Source organism: Sesamum indicum, linkage group LG10 (assembly GCF_000512975.1).
Source record: "Sesamum indicum cultivar Zhongzhi No. 13 linkage group LG10, S_indicum_v1.0, whole genome shotgun sequence".
NCBI classification, from domain to species: domain Eukaryota; kingdom Viridiplantae; phylum Streptophyta; class Magnoliopsida; order Lamiales; family Pedaliaceae; genus Sesamum; species Sesamum indicum.
In genome coordinates this window covers 4,222,385-4,239,325 of record NC_026154.1, presented here as the reverse complement: position 1 = coordinate 4,239,325, position 16,941 = coordinate 4,222,385, and the positions used below count along the sequence as shown (strand labels likewise).

The 16,941-nt window shown below is 36.1% G+C and overlaps 1 protein-coding gene across 1 annotated transcript in view; it reads left to right on the top strand.

Annotated features, from left to right (window-relative positions):
* LOC105171899 (probable manganese-transporting ATPase PDR2) overlaps positions 1–15,329 on the top strand; it is a gene marked incomplete in the record, with an annotated part of 21,047 nt that extends 5,718 nt beyond the window's left edge. Inside the window, 15 exon segments of the mRNA XM_011093156.2 lie at positions 1,618–1,722; positions 1,830–1,940; positions 2,040–2,126; positions 2,233–2,415; positions 3,794–3,844; positions 3,924–4,049; positions 4,849–4,928; positions 6,362–6,470; positions 9,351–9,479; positions 11,010–11,075; positions 11,283–11,354; positions 12,968–13,119; positions 13,328–13,439; positions 13,527–13,643; positions 13,905–15,329. Coding sequence (XP_011091458.1) covers positions 1,618–1,722; positions 1,830–1,940; positions 2,040–2,126; positions 2,233–2,415; positions 3,794–3,844; positions 3,924–4,049; positions 4,849–4,928; positions 6,362–6,470; positions 9,351–9,479; positions 11,010–11,075; positions 11,283–11,354; positions 12,968–13,119; positions 13,328–13,439; positions 13,527–13,643; positions 13,905–14,999 — 2,595 coding nt within the window.

Genomic DNA, 16,941 nt, shown 5'->3' with positions numbered 1-16,941 from the left:
TGTCCACAACATATGTATAAGTTTATTTGAAGAGCTTATTGGCTGGCCAGTTGGGTACTGTGCTTCAATTGAAACCTCTCTTGTCATCATGGGCATCAGTTGTCACAGTATGATGAAACACCAAGTGGCTGGTACTTGATGGAGAAGTATCTCCTTTGGTTGCTGTCAGTCTGTTAGCAAAAGTTATCTCGTTCAGTCTAGTCATTTGCCTTGTTCATCATACACCTCAAACATCTGGGCGTTTGATGATGTCAAAGAGAAAAAACAGAAAAATTAGGTAGAGTGGATGGGGTGTAAAGTGGATGGTGTGGGAGAGGGATAATTAATTTTCGTTAAGAGGATCTCTGTATGTTCAAAATCTTATTGGGAAGAAGGGATGTTTGTGTAAATAATTGTTTGAATCGTTTCGTGAAGAAAACCAGTCTCACTAAAATAAGAATAGAATCCCACTGCTCATGGTGAAATTACAGGTAAAAAGAATTTGATGGATTACTTGGCTATGATAACTGGTTGTGGGTGTTGTACCAATTTCCCTAATTTGGGTTTTCTCTTGCTGTCGCCTAAACTTTTTCCTAATTTGTTGACTTATGGTTACCTTAATCACATCTACTTGTTTTGCTTGGCTGGTTTTGATGATGTCCAAGCAATTCATAAAAAATTTGGTTTAAGGTGTATACAGCAGAATCATGTAAGATGGCTGTCCCTTCTGTTCTTTTCCTTTTTGTTTTATCTTCAGTTAGCTGTATCTTATTCCATTTTAGGCAGTAGAAAGGTCCAAGATGCCGGCGTTTATATAAGAGAACTGAAATACAGCTCTATCTTTATGGTCTTTCCCTGACATTTGATGGCCATATAGCTAGCTGAATTAGTTTTTTCTGCAAGATGTAAGTAGCCATGATTCCATCTTATTTGTTAGACTAGGTAGCCTACATCTTATCCTTCACTTTGTCTGAAATTAAGTTGCATAATTCTTCTTGGATTGGGAACTCTTTTTAAAGCCATTTCAGATATTAGAGATTATAAGTCAGATATTTCAATGAAATCTGACAATAAGACGTGCTTCCAAAATGGAAGTATTACCCATTTGTTTTGGACCCAATTTTTGACTATGTAATGGAACTGGCATTTTATTGTCATCCTTATGTTTGGTCTTCTTACATCTTTTTTCCCCAGGCGTCACTTTAAATTTTGTGGTTAAAATGCTCATGAAATAGATTTTCACCGTGTCGCCAAACATGGTAGTTTTCTGTTATCTAATGTCTGTAGCTTCTTCCAAAAGGAGAGAATGGATGTGCGTGTGTGGTGTCATGCATGAAAGCATGTGTCTATATATTTGGTTTTAATGGGAAGTAATTCCTTGGCGCCTTGGGTGAATTCTGATTCCAGATCTTTTATTGCTTTGTGATTGAAGCAAGTACTCATCTTGAGGACCGTAGAACTATTTACAATTTTCATATATTGTCTCAGCAATCTTGTCAAACTTATTTTTGTGAAGTACAGATACATCTTCGATCCTTCATCTGAGTCCATAACCTGTTTTCTTTGACAACGATTATTATTCTGACACTTACATGCTTACTATCTTTCAAAGTTTTCATCTCCGTAAGTACTTTCCAGGTATCAGTAATAGGTAGAGGAGCTGATGAGAAACTATCAGCTAGACGAGATAAAGCACATGTTCTTTTTGGTGGTACAAAAATATTACAGCACACACCAGATAAGGTCTCTCTCCCTCCCTTTTGCTCTCTTTTCTACTTACGGACTGCTAACATGTAACAACCCCAACATTCTTTACACCTGGATTGTCCTTTATTTTCTTCTTGGTACAGACATTTCACTTGAAAGCCCCTGATGGAGGCTGCGTGGCAGTGGTACTGCGAACTGGATTTGAAACAAGTCAAGGGAAGCTAATGCGCACTATATTATTTTCTACTGAGAGGGTAACCTCTTTCTGATTTTCTTGTCGTGCTTTGTTAATAATGTAAGCTAGTTTTATTCTTTATTGTTTTAATAATTGTATGATTCTGTGCGGTTTATAGGTTACTGCAAATAGCTGGGAAAGTGGACTATTTATTTTGTTCTTAGTCGTATTTGCTTTGATAGCTGCTGGTTATGTCCTTAAGAAGGTAAACTGGTATCTGCAATATTGATGAATAAGTCATGCTGTCTTGTTTGTATATTTTAACTGAGAATATGATATTAGATATGTGACATCATGGAGCTCTGTCATAGGGGCTCGAGGATCCAACAAGAAGTAGATACAAGCTTCTTCTGAGTTGTTCATTGATTATTACTTCTGTGATACCTCCTGAACTTCCAATGGAGCTGTCAATAGCTGTTAATACATCATTGATTGCACTAGCACGCCGTGGGATATACTGTACAGAACCATTTAGAATTCCATTTGCTGGAAAGGTGATTACTGCAAGTTTTATGAATGGTCTTGTTCAATACAAGTAATCATGCAATTTCACTTGTCAAAGATCATATATTTGATTCTCTTTTTGAATAATCTGTTTCGGTGATTGTGCTTCATGAGACACTATTGGTATTTTCTCAATTATAAGAGTAAAAAGAGCAGTTTATTGATGTCTTCTATTTGAAATCTTGAATATATTCCTGACTTAATCCATGGCATTAATTATTTTATCTTTGCATGAATGATTTTATTGAATCCACTCAAAAGGAAGGCATCTATTGGTCTACCATTATCTTTTCTTCTGCATTCGAATATCTCTAGTTCTCGCTTGTTAGCTAAACAGTTGTTCCTTTTCTGACCACTTTTCTTTTCTTTTTGACTATATTTTGGATCATGAGGTTTCTATAGATTGTATAACAATTTGGAGATTTTGAATTAGACCCAAAGATGTGTATTTACTTGAGAAGATGCTTCTGTCTCATATATATTGGTACATCTTAAGCACGATTGTAGTTTAACTTGTGACTCTTATCTTTTTATTCACGATAAAAAGGAATTAACCTATGTTAAGATGCTTCAGTCGAGGGGTTTCTGCTACATAACGGTGTAAGCATACAAAATAGAGAGTCCTGTTTTCTTTAATGATGTAAACCTATTTGGCTTCAGATCTATTGGATTATGATTGTGTGCCCACTAAAACTGGATTAGTGCAACTGCAGGATTTGTCTTTTGTAATATCGTACTATGTTGCACACATAAAATTTAGTATTTACAACAGGGACTTGATCTTCATACAATTCATAAGTTAAAAATTATTCATGAAGCTACTTACCATTTACAACTCAAATGATTGAAAAAACTTGGAGATGTCATAGTTAGAATAATCTTATTATTCTAGTGAGCAAATTATTCTATAACCAACTGCAAATAATTGTAACAAGCCCAGGCTTGTCCCCAATTCAGGGTGGATGCATGGGATAGTACTACTAGCTTAAATGCTGACAACTGATATTACAAATTTAATGATTACCTTATTGACATGATCATTTTCTTGAACACATTAGTTGGACTAGACCTTATGTACTAATTCTGCTAGGGATATTTCTCTTATTGTATTACCAACACTCAATCTGATTTTCAGTAATATTCTTTTCCTTGTTTTAATTTAGATATGATGGTTATTTGATGCATAGTTCTTGATCATAGTAGTGTCTTTGAGAAATACAAGAATGCAAGAGTGAGTGGATTCCTTTCTGTCTGCTCTGTGTGTTTGTGTCTCTGTCTCAGTTCCGTCTTTCTACCAATTGCTCTTACTGTTTTGTCTTTGTTTACGGGGCTAACTTCTGAATGACTTTGGTCTATTCCCGTCTGCAGGTTGATATATGCTGTTTTGATAAGACTGGGACACTAACATCCGATGACATGGTATGAATGCTCAATTTCTAATGTATTTATTGTTTGAGTCTTTTTTAATAGCATTGATTTTTTGCGCTTTGTTCCTCAGGAATTTTCTGGAGTTGGTGGTTTGACTGACAGTGAAGACTTGGAAACAGAAATGTCTAAAGTGCCTGATCGAACTTTGGAAATTCTTGCTTCTTGTCATGCTTTGGTCTTTGTGGATAATAAGCTGGTATGATATTCTGTACAACATAATGTTACAATCTGTATTGACACTGTCTAGTGCTTATTTAGTAAAAATGTTAAGGATCCTGTTCCTGAGATGTTGTTATTGACAATGTAGTTCTGATTTCACATAATGTATTCTTTGATATCTATAATAGGTGATTGTAAAAGTCAAATTTAGACATGCTGAATGTATAACTGATTATTGTTCCTGGTTATAGGGGTAGGGGATTGGTGGGTGGTTTAAGTGATTATTATACAGTTATGCATTTGGTATGAATTTGTGCTAGTCTTTTACGCAGAATTTACTGCGACCTTTGAAGACTAGGTTTGAAAACATGGTTCAACAGACCACTACCACTGCATGCCTCCAAGTAATTTAAAAGAGATTAAATTGCTAATAGGCACTGTGATTGTATTTCCTGATAGTCAGGACATCCCTGTTTCAGAAATCTGAACATTTGAGGGATAATCATAATGACTCTTGAAAGATGCAAGAACTGGTAATTGGGAGTATGATGTATGCAATATTTTGTTCTCTTTTTGTTTGTGTATATCATGCAAAAGAAGAAAAATCCTTCATCTAGACTTTTGAAGATTCATTACATGCTGAGGCATGCAAAGGTTCTGTTTCACTAGGCCGATCAGTGTTAAGCTTATTCTTAGTTGGCTGCTCACTTCTTAAAATTTCGGAGACTTACTGAGAACTCTGTTTCAAATTCTAGGAAATTAGCGTTGGTCCTTTCCCTTGTACTTAAACTCTTGTTTTCTGCATTAACATTTTTTCCATCCACCCCTGGATGTAGGTTGGTGATCCGCTTGAGAAGGCTGCACTGAAAGGAATTGAGTGGACATACAAATCAGATGAAAAAGCCATGCCAAAAAAGTATGCCATAAGATTATTTTCCTTTTTCATTTCATACCAATATATGGTTTGTGGGTGTTTTCCACTTACTATTTAATTTTTTTGGGATATTCCAACTCTCCTGTCAATGTTCTAATTGTCTTGTTCTTTGTCTTGGCTTCTTTGTGAAATTTGCAAAAATGAAACTTATCAGATAAGATTAAACCCTCTAAAATAGACTTTGACTCTTGGTATTCTTGGATGGGGGGATGGTGTCTAAGTGCATATCTGCAATAAACAGGTAGCTTAACCTTTCAATCGATAGGTTGGTGGAGAGCCTATTAGGTAGAGGAATTATGAGCACTTTGTTTCAGAGGGAAGCAGGATCTGATTTCTCTTTGTGGCCCAAAAATAATACAAGATGATGAGGCATACTTGTTTCTTCATATTTATTTTATGGGGGACAAGTGTGAACAACATTCTCTTTCCAATATCTGAATTAGACAGATGGTATCATAATTAACACTTCTTCAGATTCTGTAAGAAGAACAAAGAGACATCACACTTAGAGATAGATATACTGATGGATGCTGCCTCTAAGAATAGGAAACTATCGAGATTTTTTGGTTTGTTCACTATTAAGTAAGTTACTACAACTACTTAGTTCAGGTATGGCTTTTGGTCTTAAGGAAAGGAAGTTGCGTGACTATGGGTTATTTACCTTCTGTTTCCCTGTTAATGCAAAATGTTGGAGGGTTTTAGTTATGTTCGGCACCTCAATAATTGAATGATAGAATCTGCATGTGTTACAAGTTGAAGAGCTGCTTATTCAACAATTACGAGTAACTAGTGTAGTATATTAGTTGCTTCGCTTTATAGTTTAATCTAGCAGTGGATAAGGGAGTATGACTGGGTACTTATAAAGCTACTTGGAATGATATTGTCTTTAGATGTTGTGCTGTATGTAAAAGGTCTGATGAAGAAATACTGACCTTTTTCCTTGGTAACATAGTTATGGAAATTTGGAACCCTCTTTTCGATCTGTCTGGTGTGCTATAGGTAATTCCCTCAGCCATTGTGATCTGCTTTTTTGCTGGGACATAAAAGAGCAGGTAAATTGAATAAATAAAAGCCTGGATGCTTGCACCTCTGTTTTTTTTTGAGTCTTCAGAGGGAGATTTTAAGAGATTCTTTTGAATGCGTGGACTGATGGATGATTTGAGACTTTGAGTAGGGTTTTATATCTCATGTTTTAAAGGCTTTGTCTACTACTTTCGTAAGATTTTACTTGATAACTCTATTGTGCTTACAGAACAATATTAGAATATGCTTGCTTCTGTTGCAATATGTTTTCACCTATGGAAGTTTATGTGTTTTATGTGGATTCTCTTAATCTATATCTATACATTTCATTGACTGACAGTCCGCTGAGAATATTCTGTTGCTCGCTTTTGCTCTGTTTGAACAAAATGCAGGGGAGGTGCCAGTTCTGTCCAGATTGTACAAAGGCATCACTTTGCTTCTTACTTAAAAAGAATGGCAGTCGTTGTCCGTGTTCAAGAGCAGTTTTTTGCTTTTGTTAAGGTATGAATATATCTTCCCTGCATCACAATAACATGCATAAGCATGCATAGACATGTAAGCTTTGCATAAATGGTACTTTTGCACTTAATCTAAAACAGCTCACGCAAATGAGTAATGTTAAAGTTTATTATGATGAACATATACTCTCTCTATTTGGCGGACCTTCACCTGTATTCTTATTATAGCACTTCCAATCTAATTCATATGTCTCATAACCATTTTTTCCACATGATGCATATTCCGGCTACCACTCTATGAAAATTAGTGCTTGTATCTTGGCCACGAAGTCAATGAGCCTAATTTCGTTTTGTTTTCTAACTTGGATTTTTGCTTCCGTGAAGCATTGATATTTCCTCATACTTGGACTATGATTTTTCTCTTTGTTGACCAGCATACTTCAAATGGTCTTTCTTCCTGCTTATCCAAACTTACCTTTTATATAGATCCTCAGCATCTCTGGCTATAAGGCTACTTTAGCTGCATTATAAATTATTGAGCTTGTAGCTAATGTGTATTTTCATATCTTTGTGCTTATGAGCCCTGAAGAGATTGTATTTAAAAGTTGGGGGTGTTTTCTCCACTACAAGTTATAATTCTTAGAACAAAGATTTTCTGAATCTTGTCAACCTTTGTTCAGTTAAAAAAGAAACCCATCTGTTAAGAGAGAAAAATAGCCTAGCAAGTAATCCCAATTGATCTCACTCGGTTGGCCCTTAGCATCGAGATGCGTCAGTAAACTTGTTTTCACCTTACTGTTTGATATTCTAGTAGTATTAGAGTAATAACTCGTACATTTTGGATAGCTGAAAAGGGATTGACAGAAATGAAAACAAGTACTTTTTGTGTAGTTAGAATTTAATCTTATACATCTCTTTATCATCAATAGTTGCCCATACAAACTTCTAAGACTTCAGATATAAATTAAGCATCTTTTAAATGTAGATACACTTGATTTTTTTCTTAAGTAATTAATGCTCCATTCTGAATTAAGGTTTAGTTTGACCTGGCCTGGTATGACCATGAATGTCTGACGAGAGGTGAAAAAGGATGAGTTTTGTGTAAAGTTGAAATATTGCTCTTGAAAGCGTTACGTTGGTAGGTCTTGGTGTAACATCGTGCTTAAGTTGGACCCTGGAGGATGGTTTTGAGGAAAAAAGTTCGTTTAGGAAATTGAGCTACTCTTTTGATATTCTTAAAAATATGAACTAGGTGCAATAATATGGACGAGGAGAGTTGTATTTTTCAACAATGACTTAAACTAAATGTAATTGTATGATATTGATTGGAAACCAGGATTCCTATACGTTTTTTAATTCAATAATAACTGCTGAGCTGCTCAATATGAAGATTGCTTCTTTCCTACATTTTTTTAAAAATTAACTTGCCATTTAGTAGTAACTGATGATCTGCTAAATATCAGATTGAAATTCACTAATTCTGTACTGATTTATATGTTTCATTGTTTCTCTTTTTCCCTCCTACGTTTTCCTTTTATTTTGTTGTCCTCATTTTTCTTATTTTCTTCTTCCTTCATCTTCTCCCTCTCTAGGCTTTCGTGATCCTAACTCCTTACCTTACACCTGACTATTTCTGTTATTCTTTTCTCCTCATCTTTTCTCACTTCACTTTGTATTCTTTATCTACTTTTTAATTTGATCGTTTTCCACCTTGGTTGCGGAAAAAAAATTCATTCTAATCATTCTCATTGTCAACCTTAGATTTTGTTTGATTAGGGGGTTCTGATGGTTGAACTGGAGGTTATGGTGCTAAATAGTGAGGGAAGGTAATGATGGTGGGCTAGCACCTACAAGGTATTCTGATGGTGGCAGTGGCAGGGAAGTGACATTGAAGTATCTGACAGGGTCGTGGTGGTGGTGGTGGGGGGTCATTATTGTTGTTTAGGTTCTCCGTATGGGGGATTGCTTCTGATAATGTAACAAGGATATCTAAAAAACTCCCTATTGATATGTTTTTGTTTGATCTTCCAACAGTAACCTTACTGTTTCAGTCAATTACACCACGGCATGATTTTACAACTATCACTATGGAAGATTATTACCATTGAAGGCATTGATTGTAACTTTTGAAAATATTAAACTTTTCTGAATTTACTATGGCTTCATTTGTCTTTCATTTATCATTATGATCATTAATGTACAAAGCTAAACTCCAGCATTTAATCAAGAGAAATTCATAGCTATCTTTTGAGATGTATATAGTTTTTATTAATTTTTTCCCCTTTATTATAATTATAGTCACATAAATATAATTTTATTTCTATTTTTCAGATGCATATGAGTGTGCTTGACTGCTAGTATAAAGTTAATATGCTAGAGGGGCCACTGAAACAGGGATGGGCTGGTGGAAGTGATGAGCAGTTGGGTTGGCTGAGAGGTTACTCGTAGACGTTGTGAACTCTGGTTGGATGGGGGTTTAGCAAAAGAATCTTACTCTTGGGCAAAGCATGAAGGCTTGCAAGCCCAAAAGTATTAAGCTGCAGTGCTTTAGGCTTATATGCTCTGATGTGTCGCTAGATCCACCACCTTGATCCTTTTTTTAGCTTATAAAATGTCCTAAAAGAATTAATTTTGAGTAAGCATGCCAGATGGGCTTATATGTGGGAGAGGATAGAAGTATGGCTGATGCTTATTTATTACTTTTTCCTTAATCGATCGCGAAGCTGGTAGCATCTGGAGTCTATGTCGAGCTAGTTTCTATTCCATGTAACTTGAACACAAGCTACATGTTAATTATTTCGCTCGTAGAAGTATATATTGATGGCAGGCCATTCAGTTTGTATCTTGATTTGTTACAGCCTTATTTTTATTTTTCAGTTTTTCAAATAACGAAAAGGTAAAAGATTCCTTATTAAACTTTCAGGGTGCGCCAGAAACCATTCAGGAAAGGCTTGTTGATGTGCCTTCATGGTATGTTAACACTTACAAGAAACACACACGTCAAGGATCTCGTGTTCTAGCTTTGGCATACAAGTCTCTCCCAGAGATGACGGTAAGAATCCTTGTTTCCCAACCATTCCATCCTTATTTTACTGGATGGATATGCACTGTCACTTTCTGTTGTAATTGGGTACTGGAAACGATTATTGATTGCATATAAATGTGTTCAAACGGGTTCTGCATTAATTGCATTCCATTGTCTTAATTTCTTTGGTTTCTAGCAGTTTTTCACGTTGCTCATTTCTGTTGATCACAATACTGCTTATATCAGTCTGTGGTTCTAGTTCCCAATGAAATGAACTTTGTACGAACATGTCAGGCCATTGATCTTTATGTTAATACCTTCCTACTATCTTTTATTTTTCTTGTGCCAACTATTTAAAATCAGTGCATAAAAGATTTGTTCTTTCTGTGTGTTTCGCAAATTCGCATTTATATGCATGGGAGTATCTATGGTGGTCTTGGGTCTTTAACTGAACTTGTTTGGAAGATGTGATTTCAAGCCGACTCCACTAAGGTGTTTCTCTCCTTTTTCATTTTCACATGCCAAATTGTTGCCCTATTTTATCAGACAGTTGGGTTAGTTGGATTCTATATGTAACTATGTGATCATTCACTACTGTTATCTGGTTGAATGGTATAATGATTTCAGGCAATTGTTCCAATAATGTCCATGTCATATGAACAGAGATGTGTACTATTTGATATATTACAAGGATAAACAGTTTCTTGTTCTCCAATATTTTTTGTTGGACGAATACCAGTGATTTCAACGATTTATTAATGAGATGCATAATAATGGATGATTTGCAAGGATAAACAGTGTCTTCTCACCTGTATTACATAGTGGATCAATAAGAATGTCTAGTATGATATTTTCTATAAGAAATTAGAAAAATCTACTTTTTTCTCACATATGTATAGATGTTTAAGGCTGTTTCTTACTTCCTTTGTTATGCATAAAATGATGTTAGTAGCCTCTTCCATTTGCTTAGTTAATTGAGTGAACCTTTGGAAAAGACCCTAAAATTGCTCCATGATTGGTAGAAATGTCTGCCCATCTACATATCAAAGCGTGAAACTATCAGAGCTATCTCTTCCCATATCCTGTAACTTATTTTTTTGGATTAAGTAATTTCTACTACATAATGCAATTTAAAGGAGAAGGTATATGAACTTTCTTATGACATTTCTGTGTTGGATTCTGCCTGAAGAATGGACATCTTACTGTGAAAATTGGCTTAGTAATTTCATTAGCCTGCAACTGAGTTGTTTCCTAAAGATTTTTGAGGTAATGACTTAAGAAATCTGCTTCTTCTTGTTTCCCAAGTTAAAGGGTAATTTGTTCATTCCAATATTGATTTATTTATTAGTTATTTATTAAGCTGTGATCTATTTGCAATATCTGCGGGGCTTGTCCAGTTATATAGATGTGTAATTATTTGCAATATAGATGTCTACAAATGTGTTTAGATACATACACTTCTGATTTTTTTCGTGATTTTGTATTCACAAATTCAAGTTCATGATAGGCGGTTCCACATTTGGTGTAGTTATTGACATGTTTGTTATCTGTTTGAAGGTTAGTGAAGCGAGAAGCTTGGACCGAGAGACTGTGGAAAGTGATCTTACCTTTGCTGGTTTTGCGGTACAAAATCTAGTTAGAAGCTTTAACATACTCTCTTTTTTTAGCCCATGTCACACTTGCCATCCTGAAAGAAATATTTACTTTTTAGCATGCACATGAACACTAGATACACAAACTTTTGTTACACTAGTTTGACTTTTGTCATGAAGGTCTTTGTTAATTTAGGTATGGTATCGGTGTGTATGATGCCTTTCATTGGTGCTTCAGGTTTTCAATTGCCCTATCCGAGCAGATTCAGCCACTGTGTTATCTGAACTCAGAGGATCCTCACATGATTTGGTCAGTGCATTCTTATATTCTTTTATATTGGTTATGTTGTAATTTGTTAACTAACTATAGCTCTAATTTCAGTTTGCGTGATAGTTGAAGTGTGTGACTTTTGTTGCCATGTTCTCGAAATATGTCATTGAGCATTCTACATTTGAGGACTAAGAAAAATTAAAACTATATTTACTGACAAAAACCAGTAATTTGCTATTTCTTCCATGCCTCAGTTGAGGGGATATCTGCTGGAAATACATAACTGCATGTGAGGAACAAATTGCTTTGAATTATCTGTTGTACTGATTGCTGATAAATATGTTTCAAACCATTTACCCTGCCAAATTGCCAGGGACCCATTGTGTTTACATTGTATCATTTGTTTATGTTATAAATTTGAAATATTTGGGAGACTGACAAAATTTATGTCTAGTAAACAAGTTCGTCTTTTCGTTCGACTGGAATGAATTTTCTTTGATATTTAGTTCTCCAAGACAATAAAAGCCAAATGGTCCCTCAGTGATTTGAAGTTGGTCCACATTTGACGACTTCTCCATCCCAAATTAAACAAAAGAAGACTTGTTTGGTAAACCGAGAGAATCCACGTCTATCTTCATGCAATGATGCAACGAAAAGCTTGAGAATTTCTTACTTTTTTGAATGGAATGGTTGAGCCTTTGGGATACTTAAAGAAAATTGGACTTGAGGACAAAGAGTTAACCCATTTGAAAGTTTGTAGGGATCATTTTACACTTGACCTGACTTGTTACCTTTGGAAAGGTTACTAGGACCAGGTCTAGAATGAAAAGAACTCTTTTCAGCTCATAAAAGGTTTCTTTTCAGATAATATGGTTCCCAGAGATTCATTTATAGTTTAGTTGAAGAAATGCACAGTGAAAGTTGCTATTGCTGATTCAATGGCCGAAGAGGGCGCGAAAGCTAGCCTACTAGATAAGCTCATGTGGTGAGGGATAACAAGTAAAACTTTCGGAGTAACCATACTGATACACTAGAGAAGTCCTACGGGAGTGAGGAATGAGGAGAGTTCTTAAATGTGAGATTTCCTTTTTTGCTTTTTTGAGTTTGGGAAGACAAAGTATGATAATTTAGTTAAATTTTCTCCTTGTATGGATTTTTTCATAGCAAAATACCATCTTAGCATCTGTGGAGAAGAAGCATGTTTCCGTCGCAAGCATCTTTTATGTAGTAACGGGATCAAAGTCAAAGCTTAAAAGGTTCATACTTCACTTAAAGTCTCGAGGTTGTGTTGTTCTGAGCTCAGGGAGTATGTGGCAGAGAACGAACAACTCGAGAAAAGTTTATTAAAGGAGGAACTGAAGGGATTTCAGCCTACAAAATGACTGTTCTGTCGAATGCTTGGTTTACCAGCTGATAGTAAATGTTTACATGTATATTTAACGAGCTTTAGGCTTGGAGTGTGTAGATTTTTTCCATGCCACATTTTGAAAAAAAAATAAATAAAGAGTCATAATGGTGCGCTTATGGGAAGCTCATTAGCACATATGTTTTTATTACTGTATGAATTTAACATAGACTCAGCTTTGGATATAAAAAATATGGCATCATAAAGAAGTCGCTTGATCCTATTTCTCCTGTTAATATTTTTTCAGGTCATGATTACCGGGGATCAAGCATTGACAGCTTGCCATGTTGCTCGCCAAGTTAATATTATCTCAAAACCGGCACTAATTCTTGGCCGTGCACAAGGTAATGAAGGATATGAGTGGGTTTCTCCAGATGAGACATATACGACTACCTACAGGTAAGAATAGTTTAGATACAACGGTTTTATTTATGTGGAAGTTTGCTTTGATTCATTTATTTCTTTTCAGTAAACTGGTCAATGGTTAGCTTTTCATTTTTGATTCTTTAGCAATAGATTACGTCTTTGTTCTCATCTTCTTGCCAATTTGCTGTGTTGCTCTCTTTTTACTGAACTTTTTCAGCCATTTGTTTTAACTTTGTAACAGGGAGAATGAGGTTGAAGCTCTGTCTGAAGCTCATGATCTTTGCATTGGAGGTGACTGCATGGAAATGTTGCAGCAAACTTCATCTACCCTTAAAGTTATTCCATATGTAAAGGTAGCAACTTATGGCCCTTGTGTTTGTCTCTGATCGCTACCTATTTTGTTGGTTTTCGGTCATGATACGCTTGTAATTTTTTCCCAGGTATTCGCTCGAGTTGCCCCTGAGCAAAAGGAACTTATTATCACTACATTTAAATCGGTGGGAAGGGTCACCCTGATGTGTGGTGATGGCACCAATGATGTTGGAGCTCTGAAGCAGGTATTACATTGTTTGAGGTTATGCAATTGTATACAATTGGTCCAATTTTACTCCAAGTTTATATTGTGCATACTATCTAAGGTTTATTATTCTTGTTTCTTGATTACAAAATGAAATTGCCAGGATTACAGGGTAACATCGAACATCTTTGTTACGCACGCCAATTTAGAAACAAACAAGAAATGAGGATTGAATGAAAAATATTAATCCCTTTGCTGCTGATACAGAACTAAATATAACATGTATACTTGTTCTTTGCAGGCACATGTTGGGGTAGCTCTGCTTAATGCAATACCTCCAACAACAAATCAGAAGTCTGCCTCTCAAGCATCATCAAAAAGTGAAACTGAAAAAGCTGCAAAAGCGAAGAAACTTAAGTCAACTGGTGGAAATGGAGAGAATCCTTCAAAGAGCCGTGCTGTTTCTAAGTTAGAATCTACTAGTAACCAAGCTGCAAATCGTCATCTGACAGCTGCAGAAATGCAGCGCCAAAAGCTGAAGAAACTAATGGATGAGCTAAATGAGGACGGTGACGGTCGCTCTGCTCCAGTTGTTAAGCTGGGGGATGCCTCTATGGCGTCACCATTTACGGCAAAGCATGCTTCAGTTGCTCCCACAACCGACATAATCCGTCAGGGTCGTAGTACTCTTGTGACCACACTCCAAATGTTCAAGATACTCGGACTTAACTGCCTTGCTACCGCCTATGTCCTGAGTGTAATGTACTTAGACGGCGTGAAACTGGGTGATGTTCAGGCCACAATTAGTGGGGTTTTCACTGCCGCCTTCTTTCTGTTTATCTCGCATGCTTCCCCACTTCCTACCCTTTCAGCTGAGCGGCCCCATCCTAATATCTTCTGCTCTTACGTTTTCCTCTCTCTCCTTGGTCAATTCACCATTCACATTTTCTTCTTGATAACGTCAGTTAACGAGGCTGGGAAGTACATGCCAGACGAGTGCATCGAGCCGGACTCAGATTTTCATCCCAACCTTGTGAATACGGTTTCTTACATGGTAGGGATGATGCTACAGGTGGCCACCTTTGCTGTGAACTATATGGGCCATCCTTTCAATCAGAGCATCTCACAAAACAGGCCGTTTTTGTATTCCCTTCTGGGTGCTGTTGTTTTTTTCACGGTCATTACTTCCGACTTATTCAGGGACTTGAATGATTGGCTGAAGTTGGTCCCACTGCCCAGAGAACTGAGGAATAAGCTGATGATATGGGCTTTCCTTACATTTATCATTTGTTATACGTGGGAGAGATTGTTGAGGTGGGCCTTCCCTGGTAAGATGCCTTCTTGGAAGAAGAAGCAACGGCTGGCTGCGGGAAGTGTGGAAAAGAAGAACGCTTAAACCTATAGGATTTTGGATTGATGTACAAGGTCTTGATGGTAATGGTTAAGACCGACCGCATTGTATGTCAGAGAGATGATAATTTTTCTTAGGTACTTGCATTCTGATGTAGCACATCATGAGAAGTTCTAATATATAGGAATTTTGTGATGCATTCAGATAGGGCATTATGAGAACAATCCCAATTTTTCTGGTTGGGGTGGGGGAGGTATTATTTTCATGTAAAATTATTTATCAGCGTGAGTAGCGGCAGTGGCCTGTTTTAATGGGGACCATTTTGTCTCGGATACTTTAACTTGGACTAACAAGGATTTTATTTAGACTTTGGTACTTTCTTTTCCCAAGTGATGATACTTATTTTGTCTGTTTGTTTTCTTCTTTGGTTTCTGGTTGTACTTTTCTTTCTTTCTTTGTATAGAAGTGGTGACATTTATTTATTCAAATAGTGGTAAATCTAAATAAAGTTCCAAGAATATAGATTCGGGACAGAAACAGAGCTGAAACTGAAGGCTGGAAACGAGAGGCATGATCAATTGCAAGGTAACAAGCACTCTGTACAGTGAACTTTTGCCAGACTTATATAAGTGCCATTTGAGTTTGTCAGGATTAGAAGCGGTTCGGCAACTGTAGGCAGCGGGTGCTGCAGTGTTACAACACTAAAACAAGTCCCTCTCCAGTGCTAATTGTCAGTGTAAACACATATGGATGCCAATCTGCCAGCTAGAGAGAAAGACGAAAGGTAATAATATTTAGCTTTGTATATTCATCTCAAGAAGCATTTAGGGGATGTGAGGGGCTTTCAAGTTTGTCTTCCCACATTTCTACATTGCTAAACTGAAGGCCTTTTAAGTGTTTCAATCTCAAGCCTTCACCCAATGATTTTTTTCCTTTACCACCATAGCTTTCACCAGAATCTAAGATTCAATTTCGTCAACTGAAAGACTCGAAAGCTTAAAGCAATTCAAAGTGTCTGGTATCTGACTGAATGACGATTTTGAGGACTTTTTTGCATGTTGGAGAGGAAGCGACCTCTTTGCCCTCTATTACACTATACCCAAAAAAAAAAAAGAAGAAAAAGTGAGAGCTTGTGATACTATCAACGATTTCTTTTTTTTGTGATTTGGTGTTAGGTAATAATTATATATTATTAATTACTTTAAATATATTTTAATTATATTTATTTGTAGAATATGTTAAACAAAATACCAAAAGTACTATCAAGTTTTTAAGATATATTATTTACTCTAAATAATATTTAAATTTTTAATACTAAAAAAAATATATTAAATTATTGTAGATATAATATTTATAATATTTAAAATATATAAATTTATTAGCATTAATATTTTTTTTTTATATTTTAAAAAAAATATTGTGTTTTATTTTTTGAAAAATAGAAAACAATATATATATTTATATATTTGCTCTACAATTTTCTTTTTGGATCTTTTAACTCTCCCCTTGGCCGTTGGCCACCATTGCCAACCACCACAAGAACTAGGACGAGAGCTAGGTAACAACGGCCCCAATTGCCCAACCCTCTCTTTTCTTTGAAGGTCGCCGGAATCTAGGAGGTGTCGTCGTCACCAATGTTGGGCGGGATGGCACACCTCTTCTTTCTTGGGAGATTGTAGGTCACTATATCTAGAGGGTGTCATTATCGGACGAATTTGAGAACGATGTCACCAATTTCATTGAGAGAGCGGTCCACTGTCCTCCCTTTTTGTGTTGGGTAATAACGAGGTCGCCTAGAACCTCACCCCCGCCAAGAGGTTGGGCGGCTACGTTTCGCCGCTTTTGTGGATATATATAAATATAAAATGTATTTTTAAAATTAGTTACAATTTGAATTATTTATGTTCTAACTCTTAAAGATCAATGGCTGCTAAGAAAATGGTATAATGGGAAATACCTAAATTTTAACGTCGTTAGTTATAAGAGA